The 13,938-nt window shown below is 50.0% G+C and overlaps 7 protein-coding genes across 7 annotated transcripts; 5 read left to right on the forward strand and 2 right to left on the reverse strand.

The window, feature by feature from the left end:
* Window positions 1–510: 510 nt before the first annotated feature.
* Window positions 511–2,202, forward strand: N7509_013026 (cytochrome P450; the record flags this gene model as incomplete). The annotated part of the gene is made up of 4 exons (XM_056637663.1): window positions 511–844; window positions 885–964; window positions 1,028–1,961; window positions 2,030–2,202. The coding sequence occupies 4 exons, from the start codon at window positions 511–513 to the stop codon at window positions 2,200–2,202; spliced, it is 1,521 nt and encodes a 506-aa protein (XP_056481170.1).
* A 2,822-nt stretch (window positions 2,203–5,024) lies between these two features.
* Window positions 5,025–6,625, reverse strand: N7509_013027 (putative MFS monocarboxylate transporter; the record flags this gene model as incomplete). The annotated part of the gene is made up of 5 exons (XM_056637664.1): window positions 5,025–5,178; window positions 5,228–5,325; window positions 5,382–6,215; window positions 6,305–6,539; window positions 6,594–6,625. The coding sequence occupies 5 exons, from the start codon at window positions 6,623–6,625 to the stop codon at window positions 5,025–5,027; spliced, it is 1,353 nt and encodes a 450-aa protein (XP_056481171.1).
* A 446-nt stretch (window positions 6,626–7,071) lies between these two features.
* On the forward strand, window positions 7,072–9,356 carry N7509_013028 (uncharacterized protein; the record flags this gene model as incomplete). Its single annotated transcript, XM_056637665.1, has 2 exons — window positions 7,072–8,183; window positions 8,255–9,356. The coding sequence occupies 2 exons, from the start codon at window positions 7,072–7,074 to the stop codon at window positions 9,354–9,356; spliced, it is 2,214 nt and encodes a 737-aa protein (XP_056481172.1).
* A 178-nt stretch (window positions 9,357–9,534) lies between these two features.
* Window positions 9,535–10,581, forward strand: N7509_013029 (Sirtuin family; the record flags this gene model as incomplete). The annotated part of the gene is made up of 1 exon (XM_056637666.1): window positions 9,535–10,581. One exon carries the CDS (start codon window positions 9,535–9,537, stop codon window positions 10,579–10,581), a length of 1,047 nt encoding a protein of 348 aa, XP_056481173.1.
* Window positions 10,582–10,936: 355 nt separating this feature from the next.
* N7509_013030 (cupin domain-containing protein) lies at window positions 10,937–11,567 on the forward strand (the record flags this gene model as incomplete). Its single annotated transcript, XM_056637667.1, has 2 exons — window positions 10,937–11,407; window positions 11,430–11,567. The coding sequence occupies 2 exons, from the start codon at window positions 10,937–10,939 to the stop codon at window positions 11,565–11,567; spliced, it is 609 nt and encodes a 202-aa protein (XP_056481174.1).
* A 186-nt stretch (window positions 11,568–11,753) lies between these two features.
* On the reverse strand, window positions 11,754–12,244 carry N7509_013031 (DUF427 domain-containing protein; the record flags this gene model as incomplete). The annotated part of the gene is made up of 4 exons (XM_056637668.1): window positions 11,754–11,785; window positions 11,849–11,929; window positions 12,004–12,109; window positions 12,164–12,244. The coding sequence occupies 4 exons, from the start codon at window positions 12,242–12,244 to the stop codon at window positions 11,754–11,756; spliced, it is 300 nt and encodes a 99-aa protein (XP_056481175.1).
* An 818-nt stretch (window positions 12,245–13,062) lies between these two features.
* N7509_013032 (cupin domain-containing protein) lies at window positions 13,063–13,608 on the forward strand (the record flags this gene model as incomplete). The annotated part of the gene is made up of 1 exon (XM_056637669.1): window positions 13,063–13,608. The coding sequence occupies one exon, from the start codon at window positions 13,063–13,065 to the stop codon at window positions 13,606–13,608; it is 546 nt and encodes a 181-aa protein (XP_056481176.1).
* Between the last annotated feature and the right edge of the window lie 330 nt (window positions 13,609–13,938).

A 13,938-nucleotide genomic window follows, 5' to 3' on the forward strand; every position in this document is an offset into this window, starting at 1 on the left:
TTTTCGGCCAGGGCCAGAACCAGAGCCGCGGTCGCAGTCCGCGGGTGTGTATTCCGGGACCCCGGGGAAAAGCCAGAAGAATGATGGAATGATCTCACAGCCTCCACTTCTCTTCCAGAGTTCAACCCCGTTGGTGGGAGGGCAGTGATCAGCGCGCCGATCGGGGACATCCGATGCTGTGCCTTTCGCCTAGCGATGACTAGCGAGAGTGGCTCGTCCATTCACATTCTGTGATCGAACCCTAGCTCGGTCCAGTGCTTGCGATCTGTAATGTACTGCACACGTGCAGCTGAGCCGAGGATGTTCTATCTTTGAAGATACGCCAAATAGAATCGACTTGATTTCTTTTATCTATCCTGATCCCCTTTCCACCGACTACCCTAGCAACTGGAGACTCGATCCTTTGCGGAGAACAAGATCTCGTGTCACCACCCTCAAGGGTTCACGTACCACATACACAGTTACACACTGCTTCACACGTTATACGAATATTTGCCGGTCGGAGTCAATATGGTGCTCGTCAGCCCCACGGTCCAGCTGGCCGGAGTGCTATTCGTGCTCTTCCTGGTCGTTCGATACATTGCCAACATACACCGCCACTACCAACAAGCAAAGGCGCTGCACTGTGAGAAGCCCGCAAGTGGTGCTTCTGGCTTCTTCGGAATCCCCGCGTTCCTGCGTCTCACCAGAGCTGTCCACGAGAAGCGATGGATCGACTACCTTACCGATCAATTCGATATCAACGGCACCACATTCAGCCAGCGTTTCCTGACGCGCAGACTAATCACCACCATCGAGCCTGAGAACATCAAGGCGATTCTAGCGACACAATTCAAGGACTTTTGTCTCAGGAACGAGACACGAACAATTTGACCCGCTGCTAGGTGATGGTATTTTCACACTTGATGGGGCGGGTTGGTCGCATGCTCGTGGCATGTTGCGACCGCAATTTGCCAGAGATCAGGTAATTCAATGACCCTGGCGCTATTCCACATTGACTTGAAGACGTAAAAACTGATTCCCCCAGGTCGCTGATCTATCCATGCTGGATGACCATATCTCGCACTTAATCGACCTGATCCCCAAAGACCGCAGCGCATTCGACATCCAGCGCCTATTCTTCCTCCTAACCTTAGACTCCGCAACACACTTCCTCTTCGGAGAATCTGTAGGCTGCATGCTCCCCCCATCGGAAACAACCGGCGTTCTCGAGAAATCCGCCGTTCGCAACGCACAAGGTTTCGCCGATGCTTTCACCACAGCGCAAGACTATCTCGCCGCCCGATCGCGCGCACAGGGTCTATACTGGCTCGTCAACCCCAAGGAATTCCGCGAAGCGAATCGTCGCGTCCACGAAGTCGTCGATCACTACGTCAACGTCGCGCTGGAGAGAAAGCGCAATCCCGAAACCAAGCAGGGTGATGGCCGGTATATCTTCCTCGAAGCACTGGCCGCGGAAACCGATAATCCGAAAATGCTACGCGATAATATGTTGAATATCCTCCTCGCTGGTCGCGATACGACAGCCAGTCTACTCAGTTCGACATTCTTTTATCTCTCGCAGTATCCGAATGTGTGGAATCGCCTGCGCCGTGAAATCGTCAACGAATTCGGCGATGTCAAGAACCCCAATGGCGAAATCACTCAGACTAGATTGAAAGATCTGAAATACCTTCGTTATGTCCTGAATGAGGTTCTCAGGCTGCAGCCTCCTGTTCCGGTCAATTTCCGCGTCGCTACCAAGGATACGTCTCTGCCTGTTGGCGGTGGTGCCGACAAGCGCTCTCCTGTTTATGTGCACAAGGGTCAATTGGTGGCTTACAATGTGTTCGCCATGCACCGTCGAACCGACTACTGGGGTAAAGATGCGCGATTGTTCAGACCGGAGCGGTGGGAAGAGAATGCGAAGCATGGTTGGGAGTATCTTCCATTCAATGGTGGTCCTCGGATCTGCCTTGGTCGTGAGTTTCCAGAAGCAGCAGCAGCAGCAGCAGCAGTATACTAGACCCGATGCTAACTCTATTCACAGAACAATATGCTCTTACCGAGGCTAGCTACACTGTTGTCCGACTCATGCAGCATTTCGATACGGTCGAGAATGCGGATCCAAGTCCCCGCCAGGAGCCGATTAAAAATTCCAACTTAACTATGATGCACGATCGCGGTGTCCCGGTGAAACTGTATGCATCGGAGAAGATCTGAGTGTTATAGTGGTAGCCTTTTATGTCGTCATGAATCAAATTTTAGGTTTCTTCATTCATTCTAGCTGAATACAGCAAACAGTACATCAACACCCGCATAGCCGGTTTGTAACCCTCCATGTCGAAATCACCAGTGCCTCCCCGCAGCTTCATTCAGCTCGTCATCTCTCGGTGGCACTGCCGCTGGACTCAGCGCCAGCAGAAGCAGGATCATGTTTCGCCGAATCCCCATCGTTTCGGATGGTAGTCAACTTTTCCTGAAATAATGTAGGGTCATTTTCGATTCTTTGCACAAGGCTTCTCAGATCAACTGCAGGTAGACTCTCATTTTTCCACACTCCATTCGTCGACTGCATATTATAAAATAGCCAGACCAAGAATGGTAGGTCCTAAAGCAAGCCCTACCAAACACAATAACTATATCAAGTCTGAGAATAGCCGGACTTGTGATCGATTCGTGGCACTAACCAGCGTCTTTTTGAACTGAAATTCAGTCTCGGACTGCCAAATTTCCCAACCGACGTCTTGCCATCAGAAAATGTAGAGGAACCGGGCATTTCCGCATCCCACTTCTTGTTTTCCGATTGACAGAATGACATCCCCAACAATGTCCAACCATTTTCCACCACATCTTATCCATTCTGCTTTAAAGATGTCCCCTGGACGCGTGAGATCGAGTCTCGGCATTCCACACAAACGGACCGGGGATAACCGTTTAGGTCCTTCCCCGTGCGGAACAGAGTATATCTCCGGTGTTTTTATCGATGTATATATTCGGAAATGGCCCTTCGTTGCAAGCGTGTGTGATCCTCTCTTGCAGGGTTCACATGAATCATGCCTTAATATCCTTCACAGCCGTCCCACCCACAGCCAGAAGTACCTCGACAAGCCTGATCGACATGTAGCCGTGGAGACTCTGCAAGGACAAATGGGAATGCATTATCCAGGGCAGGATTATGGCATCCATGGCACTACCAACGAAACGTTTTTCCAGGTTCCGAATTAGCCCCGTTTGCTCGCAATCTGTCGATTTAGTTTGAACAACATGTGCCCTGCTCACGGATCTTGCTACCTTATACATCATCTCAACACCCTCAATTCGTAATCGGCAACAGTCACTCCAGGCCATCAATCTCGGCTGAGGAATTCGGTGAGGTTGTCTCTTGAATGTTTTCCAGTAATTGGAAAAAGTTTGACCAGGAAAACGAAATATGTCGTTCAGAATAAAGTTTCGTTGTTACCGAACGTAATTCCATCTTCGCCTCTTCCTTTCCTCCAGCAACCACCCCGAGACATGATTGCGATTTTCATGAGTTGGGTGGCTGTGCAGTCTGACTCCTCAAGCCTCTTCTTGAATTTCTTCCATGAACAATCCAGAGCTTCCATTTTGCAGGAAGAAGTCATGGGCAACTTTAAGTACCAACGAAGTCATTTCGCAAGCTCATTGACTGCCTCTTGCGCCTCTTTTAGGTTATTCCTGTCGAACAAGAGAAAAATCTGTTATAATTGACAGTCAGCCAGGCCCTCTTCCGCATCACACATTTCGTCGGTTCGTTCGCGTACCTGAAAAATCTCCATGAATACAGCGACACCCTCGTTGTTTGGCAAAGGGTATGGATCCCTGTAGATTACTCCTCCCACGACCGGGTTGGATAGAATGTTGAATAAATATAATACTTGACGTAGTATGGGCATGACAGTAGTCAGCGGCATGGTTACGACAAACATGGAGATGATGGGGATTGTATGCCATGTATTCAAATCCCCGGATATATTGTTGCCCCATAGACTGTCCTATGAACCTCTCTGCTTCAATTAAGTCGAAAGTGACTCTCCCGGTGTCAGAAGTGTTATTTGTACATGTGGAATGTCGTCAGGTCAATCCCCTAGATGATTTTAATTCCATGACAGTTCACTGAAAGATCATCGAAGACGAGTCGAGTAATAACGAGAGATGGGTCATGTTGCACTGAGCGTATAATGTTACATTTAAACAGGCTGTGATGTGGCAAGTTCGGTAGAAATGGGAAGAAATAGCTCCTTTGCGATAGGCCAATTGCACCTTCTGAGGCGGGCAATTTGATGGCGAAAAGTGGCATGCGAATTGATAGACTTTGCTCAAATCGGCGGTGAACTTCGCTTTCAGTTCGAGGTTGTTACCTCTTTTGCCAATGTACGTGTAGTACGCAATAGGGATAGAGGTGTGGAATGGTAGTGGTTTGGTGTGTATTGGAAGGTAGCTGCGGAGGAGGAGAGGTAGGAGAGGTAGGAAAGGTACTCATGGAGGCATGTGATGACTCATCCACGTAGTCAAAATTGTCCAGACTGGTGCACAGGTTTCAGGACATAAACATGGATGTTTCATGGGTGTTGTTGATGTTACGGTAGGCATATCGATTTGACGGCTGATCAGAAGGAATTCATTGCTTGTCCTAAGAGAGAAGCACAGAAATAAACAATAAAGCAAACTTAAACGCCACTGATCTAAGCGATGCTCTGACTCTCCCCGTTCCTCTGGGATCACGGTCCGCGCATCACCGTGAACAGGAAATAGAAAAGAACAACGGGGAAAAGCGAGAAGAAAAAAAATCCACAATAACCGTGGATGAGTGAAATTGAATGAGCTATTCAGTCATTAAAACGAAATACATCGAGCAAACTGCAACACAGAATCATACTCTATGGAAACACATAAAATGCATGAATGGGGATAGTAGCGTGGTATGGTATTAACTTTAACTTCAGCGTAGCGGGACGGAGCAGAGATTTGGGGTGAGCAAGCCTAGCATCAATAGTCAAGAGTATTTCCAACTCTATTGGTGATTAGACAATCGCGAAAACGCGGGGGTTCAGGGCAAGACGGGCGAAGATCAGAAGAGCAGCGCCGAGGAGCAGCGTGGATCCGGAGAACATGGAGATCGAGATCCAGCCATGCTTGAGGACCAGTGCTCCACTGATTGGAATGTTTGCCATTGCGCTGAAGAAAATGTTAGTAGGGGTCACACAAGCGACGGAGTGATACATACGAAAGGGCAGTTGCTCCCACGACGGAGCCAATAGCAAGACCCATGGTGTGTGGGCCGGACACTTCTGCGGCGCAGGCTTGTTGGAGCGAAAGAATTCCCTGTGGTCATGAGCCAATGCTGAAAAAAAAGAGGGGAGTGAGACACTTCAACTTACACCTGATGTGAAGCCATAGGCTGCACTCCAGATCACCAAGCCTGCGACTGATGTCACCTTGGTCCAGCACATGGCAATAATTCCGGCAAGGAGGTTGGACAGGATGATTAGGTTGAATTTCCCATATTTATCGGCCAGGACGCCGGGGATCACACGGCCGAAGAACGAGGCACCGTTCACAATGGAGATCGTGTAGAATGCGAGAGTGGAAGAGAAGCCCTTGGCGATCGCGTATGTGGTAATGTAGAAGAACGGGCCAAACATTCCGAAGTAGGTGAAGAACAGAGCTAGACAGAGAAACCACATTGCTGGCTTCTTGAACAGCTTCCGGCGTTCCTCCTTGAGGTCAACGGTCTTCTGTGTGACCGGGGCCTGCTTTTCGGCATCCTGCTTTCCACGCTCCACATGGTCCTCCCTCGTAGACACCTCCGTTTCGGAATCACTAGTTGCGATGGGGCCTGTCGCCGCGGGGGCCGGGGGAGGAGGAGGTGCACTTGCAACGGCACAGGGAAGGACGAAGAGGGGAATCATGATGAATCCGACGATGCGCATGGTCCAGGGGAAGCCGAGACTGGGGTTCTTCAGCATCTGGTCGATGGCGATAGGCCAAATGATTCCACCGAGGGAGGAACCACCGAGCACGATGCCCATGGCGGCGGCTCGGTTCTTCGGATTGACACTTTTGGCGACGAGGGCCAGCATGGGCCATGACACCAGGGACATGGAAATTCCGAGGAGGACACCTTGGGCGAGAAGGAATTGCCAGAACACTCGGCAAAGGGAGATCATCATTATGCTAAAGACCATACCAATGGCACCGGTGCATGTGAGGAGCTGGAAGAGCGAAAGAGAAGGAGTCAGTAAGTCGGTCCCTGTGCAATATATAGCTGGTCAGGACGGGGACTCGGAGACTCGGAACAGACCTTTGGACCAAAGATGTCCATGAGAACACCAGCAGCGGGGGAAATGCCAAAGAGGAACAAAATTGCAACGGCACCTAGCCATGCAACGGTCGATGGGTTTCCGTGTGCGAGATATAAGCCCTTGTGAGCCTTATCGGCGACGTAGATTTCCTGAAAGACACCGAACGAGTTCATGAAGCCGACGGTGCAGAATAGACTGGTGGATGCACCGACGATAATCATCCAGGTGCGAGCACTGGAGGAGAAATGTTAGTCAAAATCGCGTGAGAAGGGTTGGGTAATTGCATACTTGGACTGAGTTGGGGGGCCGGTGTTGGCCATGGCGGGTAGACGATGAGAATTGAGTAGATGAGAATGGGTGGAATGGGTGGAATGAGAGGGGGAAGAAGATCAAGGGATGTTGAGAGAGAAGAAGAAGAGAAGAAGAAGAAGAAGAAGTCGACAGGAGGTCACCTTGTAGTAACGTGCCGTGCCTGCGCCTGCTGAATGTTTTTTGTATACATCGGAGCCTCCGCGGAGTGGGTCACCTGATGGCTATCAGATCGCCCGGAGTCTCCGGGCTCGGTGTTTTCATCGCCGACTCCGACTTCTCCAATATCAAACAACAACATCATCATCAACAACAGACCAACAACAACGCCACAACATCCACTCTAAATTACGCCCTGTTTGTCCATTAACGACACACTGCCACTGGTCGCACTAGAAACCCTCTTCTGTTTTGTTCTCCGCCGTCTTTATATCATCCGGCCCCACTTCCACCCGATATGAAGCGCAAACCGTCCCCCAGCTTGAGTGCAATGCATACAACCACCATCACCAGAAAGCAGCCCCGACAAGACCCCGTTTCATGTGAATCATGTCGCAAAAAGAAACTCAAATGTGATCGCAGTCAGCCATGCAGTAGCTGCTCCGTTCGGAAACTCGTTTGCAGCTATGGAAGCCATGGCCATGGAGCCCCAAGTCCAGGCGTGAAATCAGACAGCCAGTCGGAGCAAAGGCCCACTGATGCCAGTGCCAACGCTGATGGCAGATCTAATCGAATACTGCCTCTCCCATCCTCCTCGTCCTTGCAGGTCCAGCCGTTGCAAGGCCATCAGCCACACTCCAGGAATGACCGGAATGACCCACTCGTTACGGCCGACTGGCTGGAGACCATTGTCATGGCCCATCGAGTGCCCTCCGCCGCCCCAATTCCTCTACGCGACGGTTTGACCCATCATCAACGTCCCGAATTTCCCCAACCATGCCCGAGTACAATCTCAGGCAACCTGCTCACCCTCGTTCACGGTGGCCGCATCGCCTCAAATGAAAATCCCGCCAACATTCATCTTCCATCCCTGTTACCATCCGAGCCGGAAGCCCTGGGTCTGTTGGCATACTATTTCAACCACCTGGACTACCAATATCACCTGATTGTCGCCAGCCGCACCGAACGAGACATCCACTCTATCTATGAAAGTGTGGCGCGAAACGAGCCGGTCAATTTGCATCACCTTGCTTTGCTGTTTAGTATCATCGCCTCCGCCCTCTTCTACAAACTCCTCCCCACCGAATCTACAGATTTCGCCGAGATATGTAGCTCGGAAACCGCATTCCTTGCCGGCGCCGCTTTAATTCAAGCGAATTACATCGCTTATCCTACCATCGAAGGTCTCCAGGCGACCATGATCATCGGTCATCATCTCTCCAGCAATACCCTCAGTCCAATGGTGAGCTCCTTCTTCGTCCATGGTTCCCTGGTCAGTCAGGCCAAAGCCCTGGGACTTCATGCGATGGACAACGCATCGCATTTACAGGAAAGAAAGCGAATGGGATACGATAGAACGGAGGTCGAGCTGAAGCGAAGGTTATGGTGGGATCTGGCCTCCTACGACTGGTTAGTCTGCTTCTACTCACCATCAGGGCGGTCTTCATTTCAAACCTAACATGTGATGTGCACTTCCACAGGTTGATAGGTTTCCTCAGCGGCCCACAACAGTGGACATACACAATCCACCCCAACAACATGAACGTGCGCAGACCACTAAACATCGAAGACGAAGATCTCGACTCGAGCGAAATCGGACAGCCACTCTCAACCCCAACATGCATGTCATACACCCATGCCCGCTTGCGACTGGCGGAAGTTTGCCGAGAGATCGTCGACAAAGTTGGACCAGAACATCTCCAAGGCCAAGATGTCCCATATGAAAAGATTCTCGAGCTAGACCGAAAGCTTCATGATGCTCATGCAGAACTCCCCATCTTCTTCCGCTACGACAAAATCGCGCGCCGAGAATACAGCGACCTCTACCGCAAGCGACCGGCGATTGCCTGGCAGCGAGCCTTCATCCAGCAAGGATTCCATTCACGTCTTTGTCGCCTGCATCGCCAATACTTTGTCCGCGGCGCCAGAGACCCCCGCTACTCCTACTCCCATGTCGTTTCTTTACAATCTGCCCGGAAGGTATTAGAGGTGAAGCGCATCATGGATGAAGATGAGCCATTCTTCACGCCGAACAGCTCGTTCTTCTGGGCTGTCATGCATCATGTCTTCATGGCCGCGGTGATTCTTCTCATCGACGTCTGTTTCAACTGGGATGATATCCTCGCCGAGAAGCGCAAGGAGGAGGTACTGGCTGCTTGCCGGATGCTCAGTCGCGCACAGCAGTCCTCCTCTGTCGCCCGGGAAGGCATCAACGCTATGATGGGGATTTTGCAAAAGCACTGGAAACAAGAAAAGCGACTCGCTGCTCAGACTGAGCCGGCGGCAGGTGGGCCCGATGTACCATCTTCCTTCAGCGCTCGGCCCCAGCCCCAGCCCCAGGCCCAGCCCATGATGTCGACGTCTACTATGCATGGAGTTGGAGCCAAGAACAGCTACTTCTCCACGTCTCAGCCCTTTCCCATCCCTTCTCAGAACTACGAAGCTGTGAACCCGGCTGCGTTTATTCCGCTGGAAGACATTTGGACGGAGATGTTGGATGGAAGTGCCCACGCTGGACTTGATACGCCGGGCTGGATCGACATGTTAACAGAGTTGAATAATACAACGGTGCCTTGCGAGTGATCGGGAAGTGTGGGGCTGTTCTGTTCTTATCCTGAAGCCTAAAAATGAGGCTCTGTTTAGATCTCACTCATCACATGATGTTTACTTTTACTGTCCTGCAGCCCCCAACGGGCTGACACTACACTCTTTTCAATGACATATCTCACATATCACATCAGCTATTCCCAAATCCAACAAAATGTCTAACCCCCCGATTCCCACCACCGCAAAGCCCAAAAACACCATCCAATCCATCGCCGACCGCATCAAAACCAACCAAATCACCCGAATAATCGTCCTAACAGGCGCAGGAATCAGCACATCAGCCGGGATCCCCGATTTCCGAACCCCCAAAACAGGTCTCTACGACAGACTAGCACCTTTAAAACTGCCCTCCCCCGAATCAATCTTCCACATAAGCTACTTCTCCCACTCACCGGAACCATTCTACGCCATTGCCCAAGCCCGCCACCCAACAACTCTCAAACCAACACTTTCCCACGCATTCCTAGCCCTCCTAGCAAAGAAGAATCTACTTCATTTCCTGTTTACTCAAAATATCGACGGCCTGGAAGAAGATGCCGGTGTTCCCGCGGAAAAGATACTATGGACACATGGTAATTGGAAAGATCAACACTGTTCCAAATGCAAGTCCGCCTACCCGGACAATATGATGCGAAAAGCAATCCGCGCCGGCGATGTCCCCTATTGTCTCGCACCCAAGTGCGACGGCGCTATAAAGCCCGACGTGGTATTCTTCGGAGAAAGTCTACCAGAAGAATTCGATGAAAAGGTGAAACTTATCCCGGAGGCGGATTTGATGATTGTTATGGGGACTAGTTTACGTGTTGCGCCTTGTTCAGGGATACAGCGAATGATGGGACCAGGTGTCCCGCGGGTTCTGATTAATATGGAACGATGTGGTGATATGGGGAGTCAGGATGGGGATGTTTGTATTCTGGGAGATTGTGATGAGGGGGTTAGTGAGTTTGCGGAGGCTTTGGGGTGGGGTGATGAACTTAAAGCTCTTTGGGAGGAGGTTGTTGCTGTTAAGGAGGCTAAGGCTAAAATTGATGGGAATGGAGGTGAAGATGAAGATGGTCCGGATTTGGATGCTTGTATTGCTAAGATGGCTGCGCAGATGGATGAGAGGTTGGGGATTTCGAAAGGCCATAAGAAAATGTTGGAGAGTCATCTTAGTGATAAATTTGCGAGGATGATGGCTGGTAGTCGCCCAGCATCGTGATATCAGAACCAATGCCCTGTAGATTCATAAAGAACGGAGTGATATTGGTCTTCTTCAGTACACCTTCTATTAGTAGTATCTAACTCTTTCATTGCCACCATCGCCACACCCAGCCCTGAAGCTCTTTCACGGAACCGATAGCTACTTATATACCCCCAAATGATGCAATCATGAGGTGTCTTCCAAAAGACCAACCACCGCGATCAATCCATCTGAGCTCCATTCCCAGGGCAATCTTCCATTCTTCCTGTCTTGTTCTGCAAGATTCAAGCCCCTTTCAATTTCTATTTCCCCTATTCTGCTACCTACAGTACCACTGGTACCACCAACTACCTCCACCCCATGCACCCCCAAAATGGTCTGCCATCCAGAAAACCCCCTCCCACACATCCACCGCTACATAACAACCCACAGCACAGAAGGCGAAGCAGTATTCGTCTCCCATGCCCAAGTACCAGACTACATGCCAAGTACACCATCCGGAACCGACGGAGAAATCGCACTATTATACTCCACAACCTCTACGCCAGAAAATACATCCGACGAATGCGATATTGCAATGTATGACGAATTCCTTCACCAGCCGCCCGGCATAACCGTTGAGAATGGAACTGTGTTTCGAATGATTGATCTTCGGCCTGGAAAGGCGACGCCGATGCATAGGACTGTTAGTCTTGATTATGCGATTTTGTTGGAGGGCTGTGTTGATCTTGTGTTGGATTCGGGGGAGAGTAGACGGTTGGGGAGGGGGGATGTTGTTGTTCAGAGGGGGACGGCGCATTCTTTTAGGAATGTTGATACGGATAGGTGGTGTCGGTTGCTTTTTGTTTTTTTTGCCGATGGTTAAGTTGGTTGTTAAGGGGAGAGAATTGGAGGCTGAGGTTTATGATGAGGGGTTTGATAAGTCGGACGGGGAGGGGGAAGGAGGGGGGGATGGCTGTGATGAGGGAGGCGGGGGAGATGGAGGAGACAGGGGTGGGGAGTGATTTTCCTAGTTCTCCTGGGCGATATAGATGCGATATCTCGGATTTTCTCTTATATAATAGACTGTGCAGGAGGAATATAATACTTCGTGATGCTCTCTCTGATGTCCGGTAGTATGTTCCTCTCCTCCAAGTTCATTCAGCCCTAGATATACTACCTCGCGAGGGGTATAGCATGAGTACATCCGCTCATTGGACGGTAATTTCAACCTTGGATTTATCTGTCAAGACCAGTCAGTTCCAAGGTCAACTCTCATTATGGAGTACTAGTAAGGTGAACCCACAGAAAGCAATATGATCCTTAATATTCTTCGCCTTTTCATACGGCTCCGCATAGTACCAGGCTGCATCCTCGACGCTTGAATCTGGAGATATTTGTCAATATGTACTGTCGAACACTGCTGGCTGTCCTGGTCCGATTTAGCACGGGATATCTCACCTCCGGTATTGATGCGGTAGTAATTCGCAGTCCCTTTCCACGGACAAAAGGTCGTGCTATCCGTCTTGACAAAGACCGCGTTGTCTTGAATAGAAGATCGTGGGAACTGAAGCCGTCAGTACCAGTGGTCCAATGTTTCTGGCTGTCAATCAGGTCATACGTAGATGTTTCCTTCAACTTCTTCCCAGCTCGAGGCCGAGGCCAGTAGGAGGTCACCTAGTTTCGCTTCGGCAGTCGGCATTTTTGCGGTTGTTTTGAGAGGTGTTTTTTCCGTTTCTTAAACGAAACACTCGGCGTGGCAGTGGTTGTTGAGGTGTTGCTAAGAGATAGCGTCACTGCTGCGGGGAAGTGCGGATCTCCTAGTCCCAGACTGTCATCATTCAGCTTACTGGAATTCCACATGGTAACCTTGGTGGATTTATAATTTGCTGACCCTTGGTAATATCTATATACAATTCCGAACACAGACATGTTTTTAATATTTCTCCGAGCATCTATACAAGCTGTGAATGTGGTCGATTTGATACAGCATCTGTTGATGCCATTCTGCCTGAGGCATTAAGGCCTCAATAGTTAATGATCGCCCCACCAATTAGAAACACAAATAGCGAGCGAATTCAATTCGACGTTGCATAATGAAATCCATCATTCATCATCCATTCCATTTACTAAGAATCTCGCACATTCGGCATTCTCCTTTTTTAACGCCGAGCCCAACACCCACCACACGCAAGCGTTTTCAATTTGTAAGCCAGGGGTAGCGTCGCCAAGAAACACAAGGCTGCACTAATCAAGGCAGATCTCACTTTCAGCCCCATATTAGTTCGGTGATTATTTTTTGGGGTTGAGATGTCGAGGCTAAAGAATCCTCATGCTTAGAAATTGAAGATTATCAATCACTGAGCAGGAATATTGACTCGCAGAGCATTAATGGAAATTTACTATAAAAGGCAGCAAAAATGTAGTAGTCACCTGGGCAATCAAGCATAAATATACAAGAGAAAAACAATCTCTGAAACAAACCACAATAATTCCATCAAAACCATCTTCATCTTCAAAATGGACACTCCAATCCGCCGCATCATCGCCGAACACGACAAAAAGGGAAAAGCCTCCTTCGTCGCCGACGAATACCTAACCCCCTACGACCCAACAACCGCACCAGAATTCACCACCCCAGATGCCAACTCCGGCTTCGGCGTGATTCAAATCCACCGATCGCGCGGATTCCCCGTGGACAATATGCGCCAGCTTCCAGATCCACACAAAACTCTCGTGCCCTTGGCCGATACAAAGGGACCATCTTGTCGAGTTATCGATCTCCCGCCCGCTGAAGCGGGGTGGATGCATCGCACCCTGAGCTTGGACTATTTTGTTGTGTTGAATGGCACTGTGGGGTTGATTACGGATGGGGGTGTGGAGAAGGTTCTTAAACCGCATGATGTTGTTGTTTGCCGTGGGACGAATCATGAATGGGTTAATCGGGGACGGGATGTTGCGAGGATTTTTTGCGTTGTTGTGCCCAGTCAGGAGATTGTTACTGAGGATGGGGTGAGGTTGGAGAAGACGGCTGCTGGGCCTATTTATGATCCTGAGGAGGAGTGAGTTGGCTGCTGGGAGCCCTGGAGTGGATCGGGAGTGGATGATTGATTGAGTTGAAAATACTGTGGATGTCAATAATGAAAGCACTTGGGAGAAGGAGGAAAAGACCTTGAATAGTACATATTGCTTATTGTAACTTGAACTAACGGTCGTCCCGAGAAACTTCAAGTTCCCAGTCCCTTCCTTGAAGGTTCTTGTACATCTTTGGCAATCGTGACGAGAAGTTGCATTCGGGTGAGTAGGTTGATGAGACCCGGGTCCTCTAATGGCGAGGGTGGCATTTCCCCCGGGTTGCTCATCTCAGTCTCAAACAGGTTCTTCCGTCCTCCGAGA

Source organism: Penicillium cosmopolitanum (assembly GCF_028827165.1).
Source record: "Penicillium cosmopolitanum strain IBT 29677 chromosome Unknown utg000012l:1.0-3308103.0:1.0-3310761.0, whole genome shotgun sequence".
In the NCBI taxonomy this organism is placed as follows: domain Eukaryota; kingdom Fungi; phylum Ascomycota; class Eurotiomycetes; order Eurotiales; family Aspergillaceae; genus Penicillium; species Penicillium cosmopolitanum.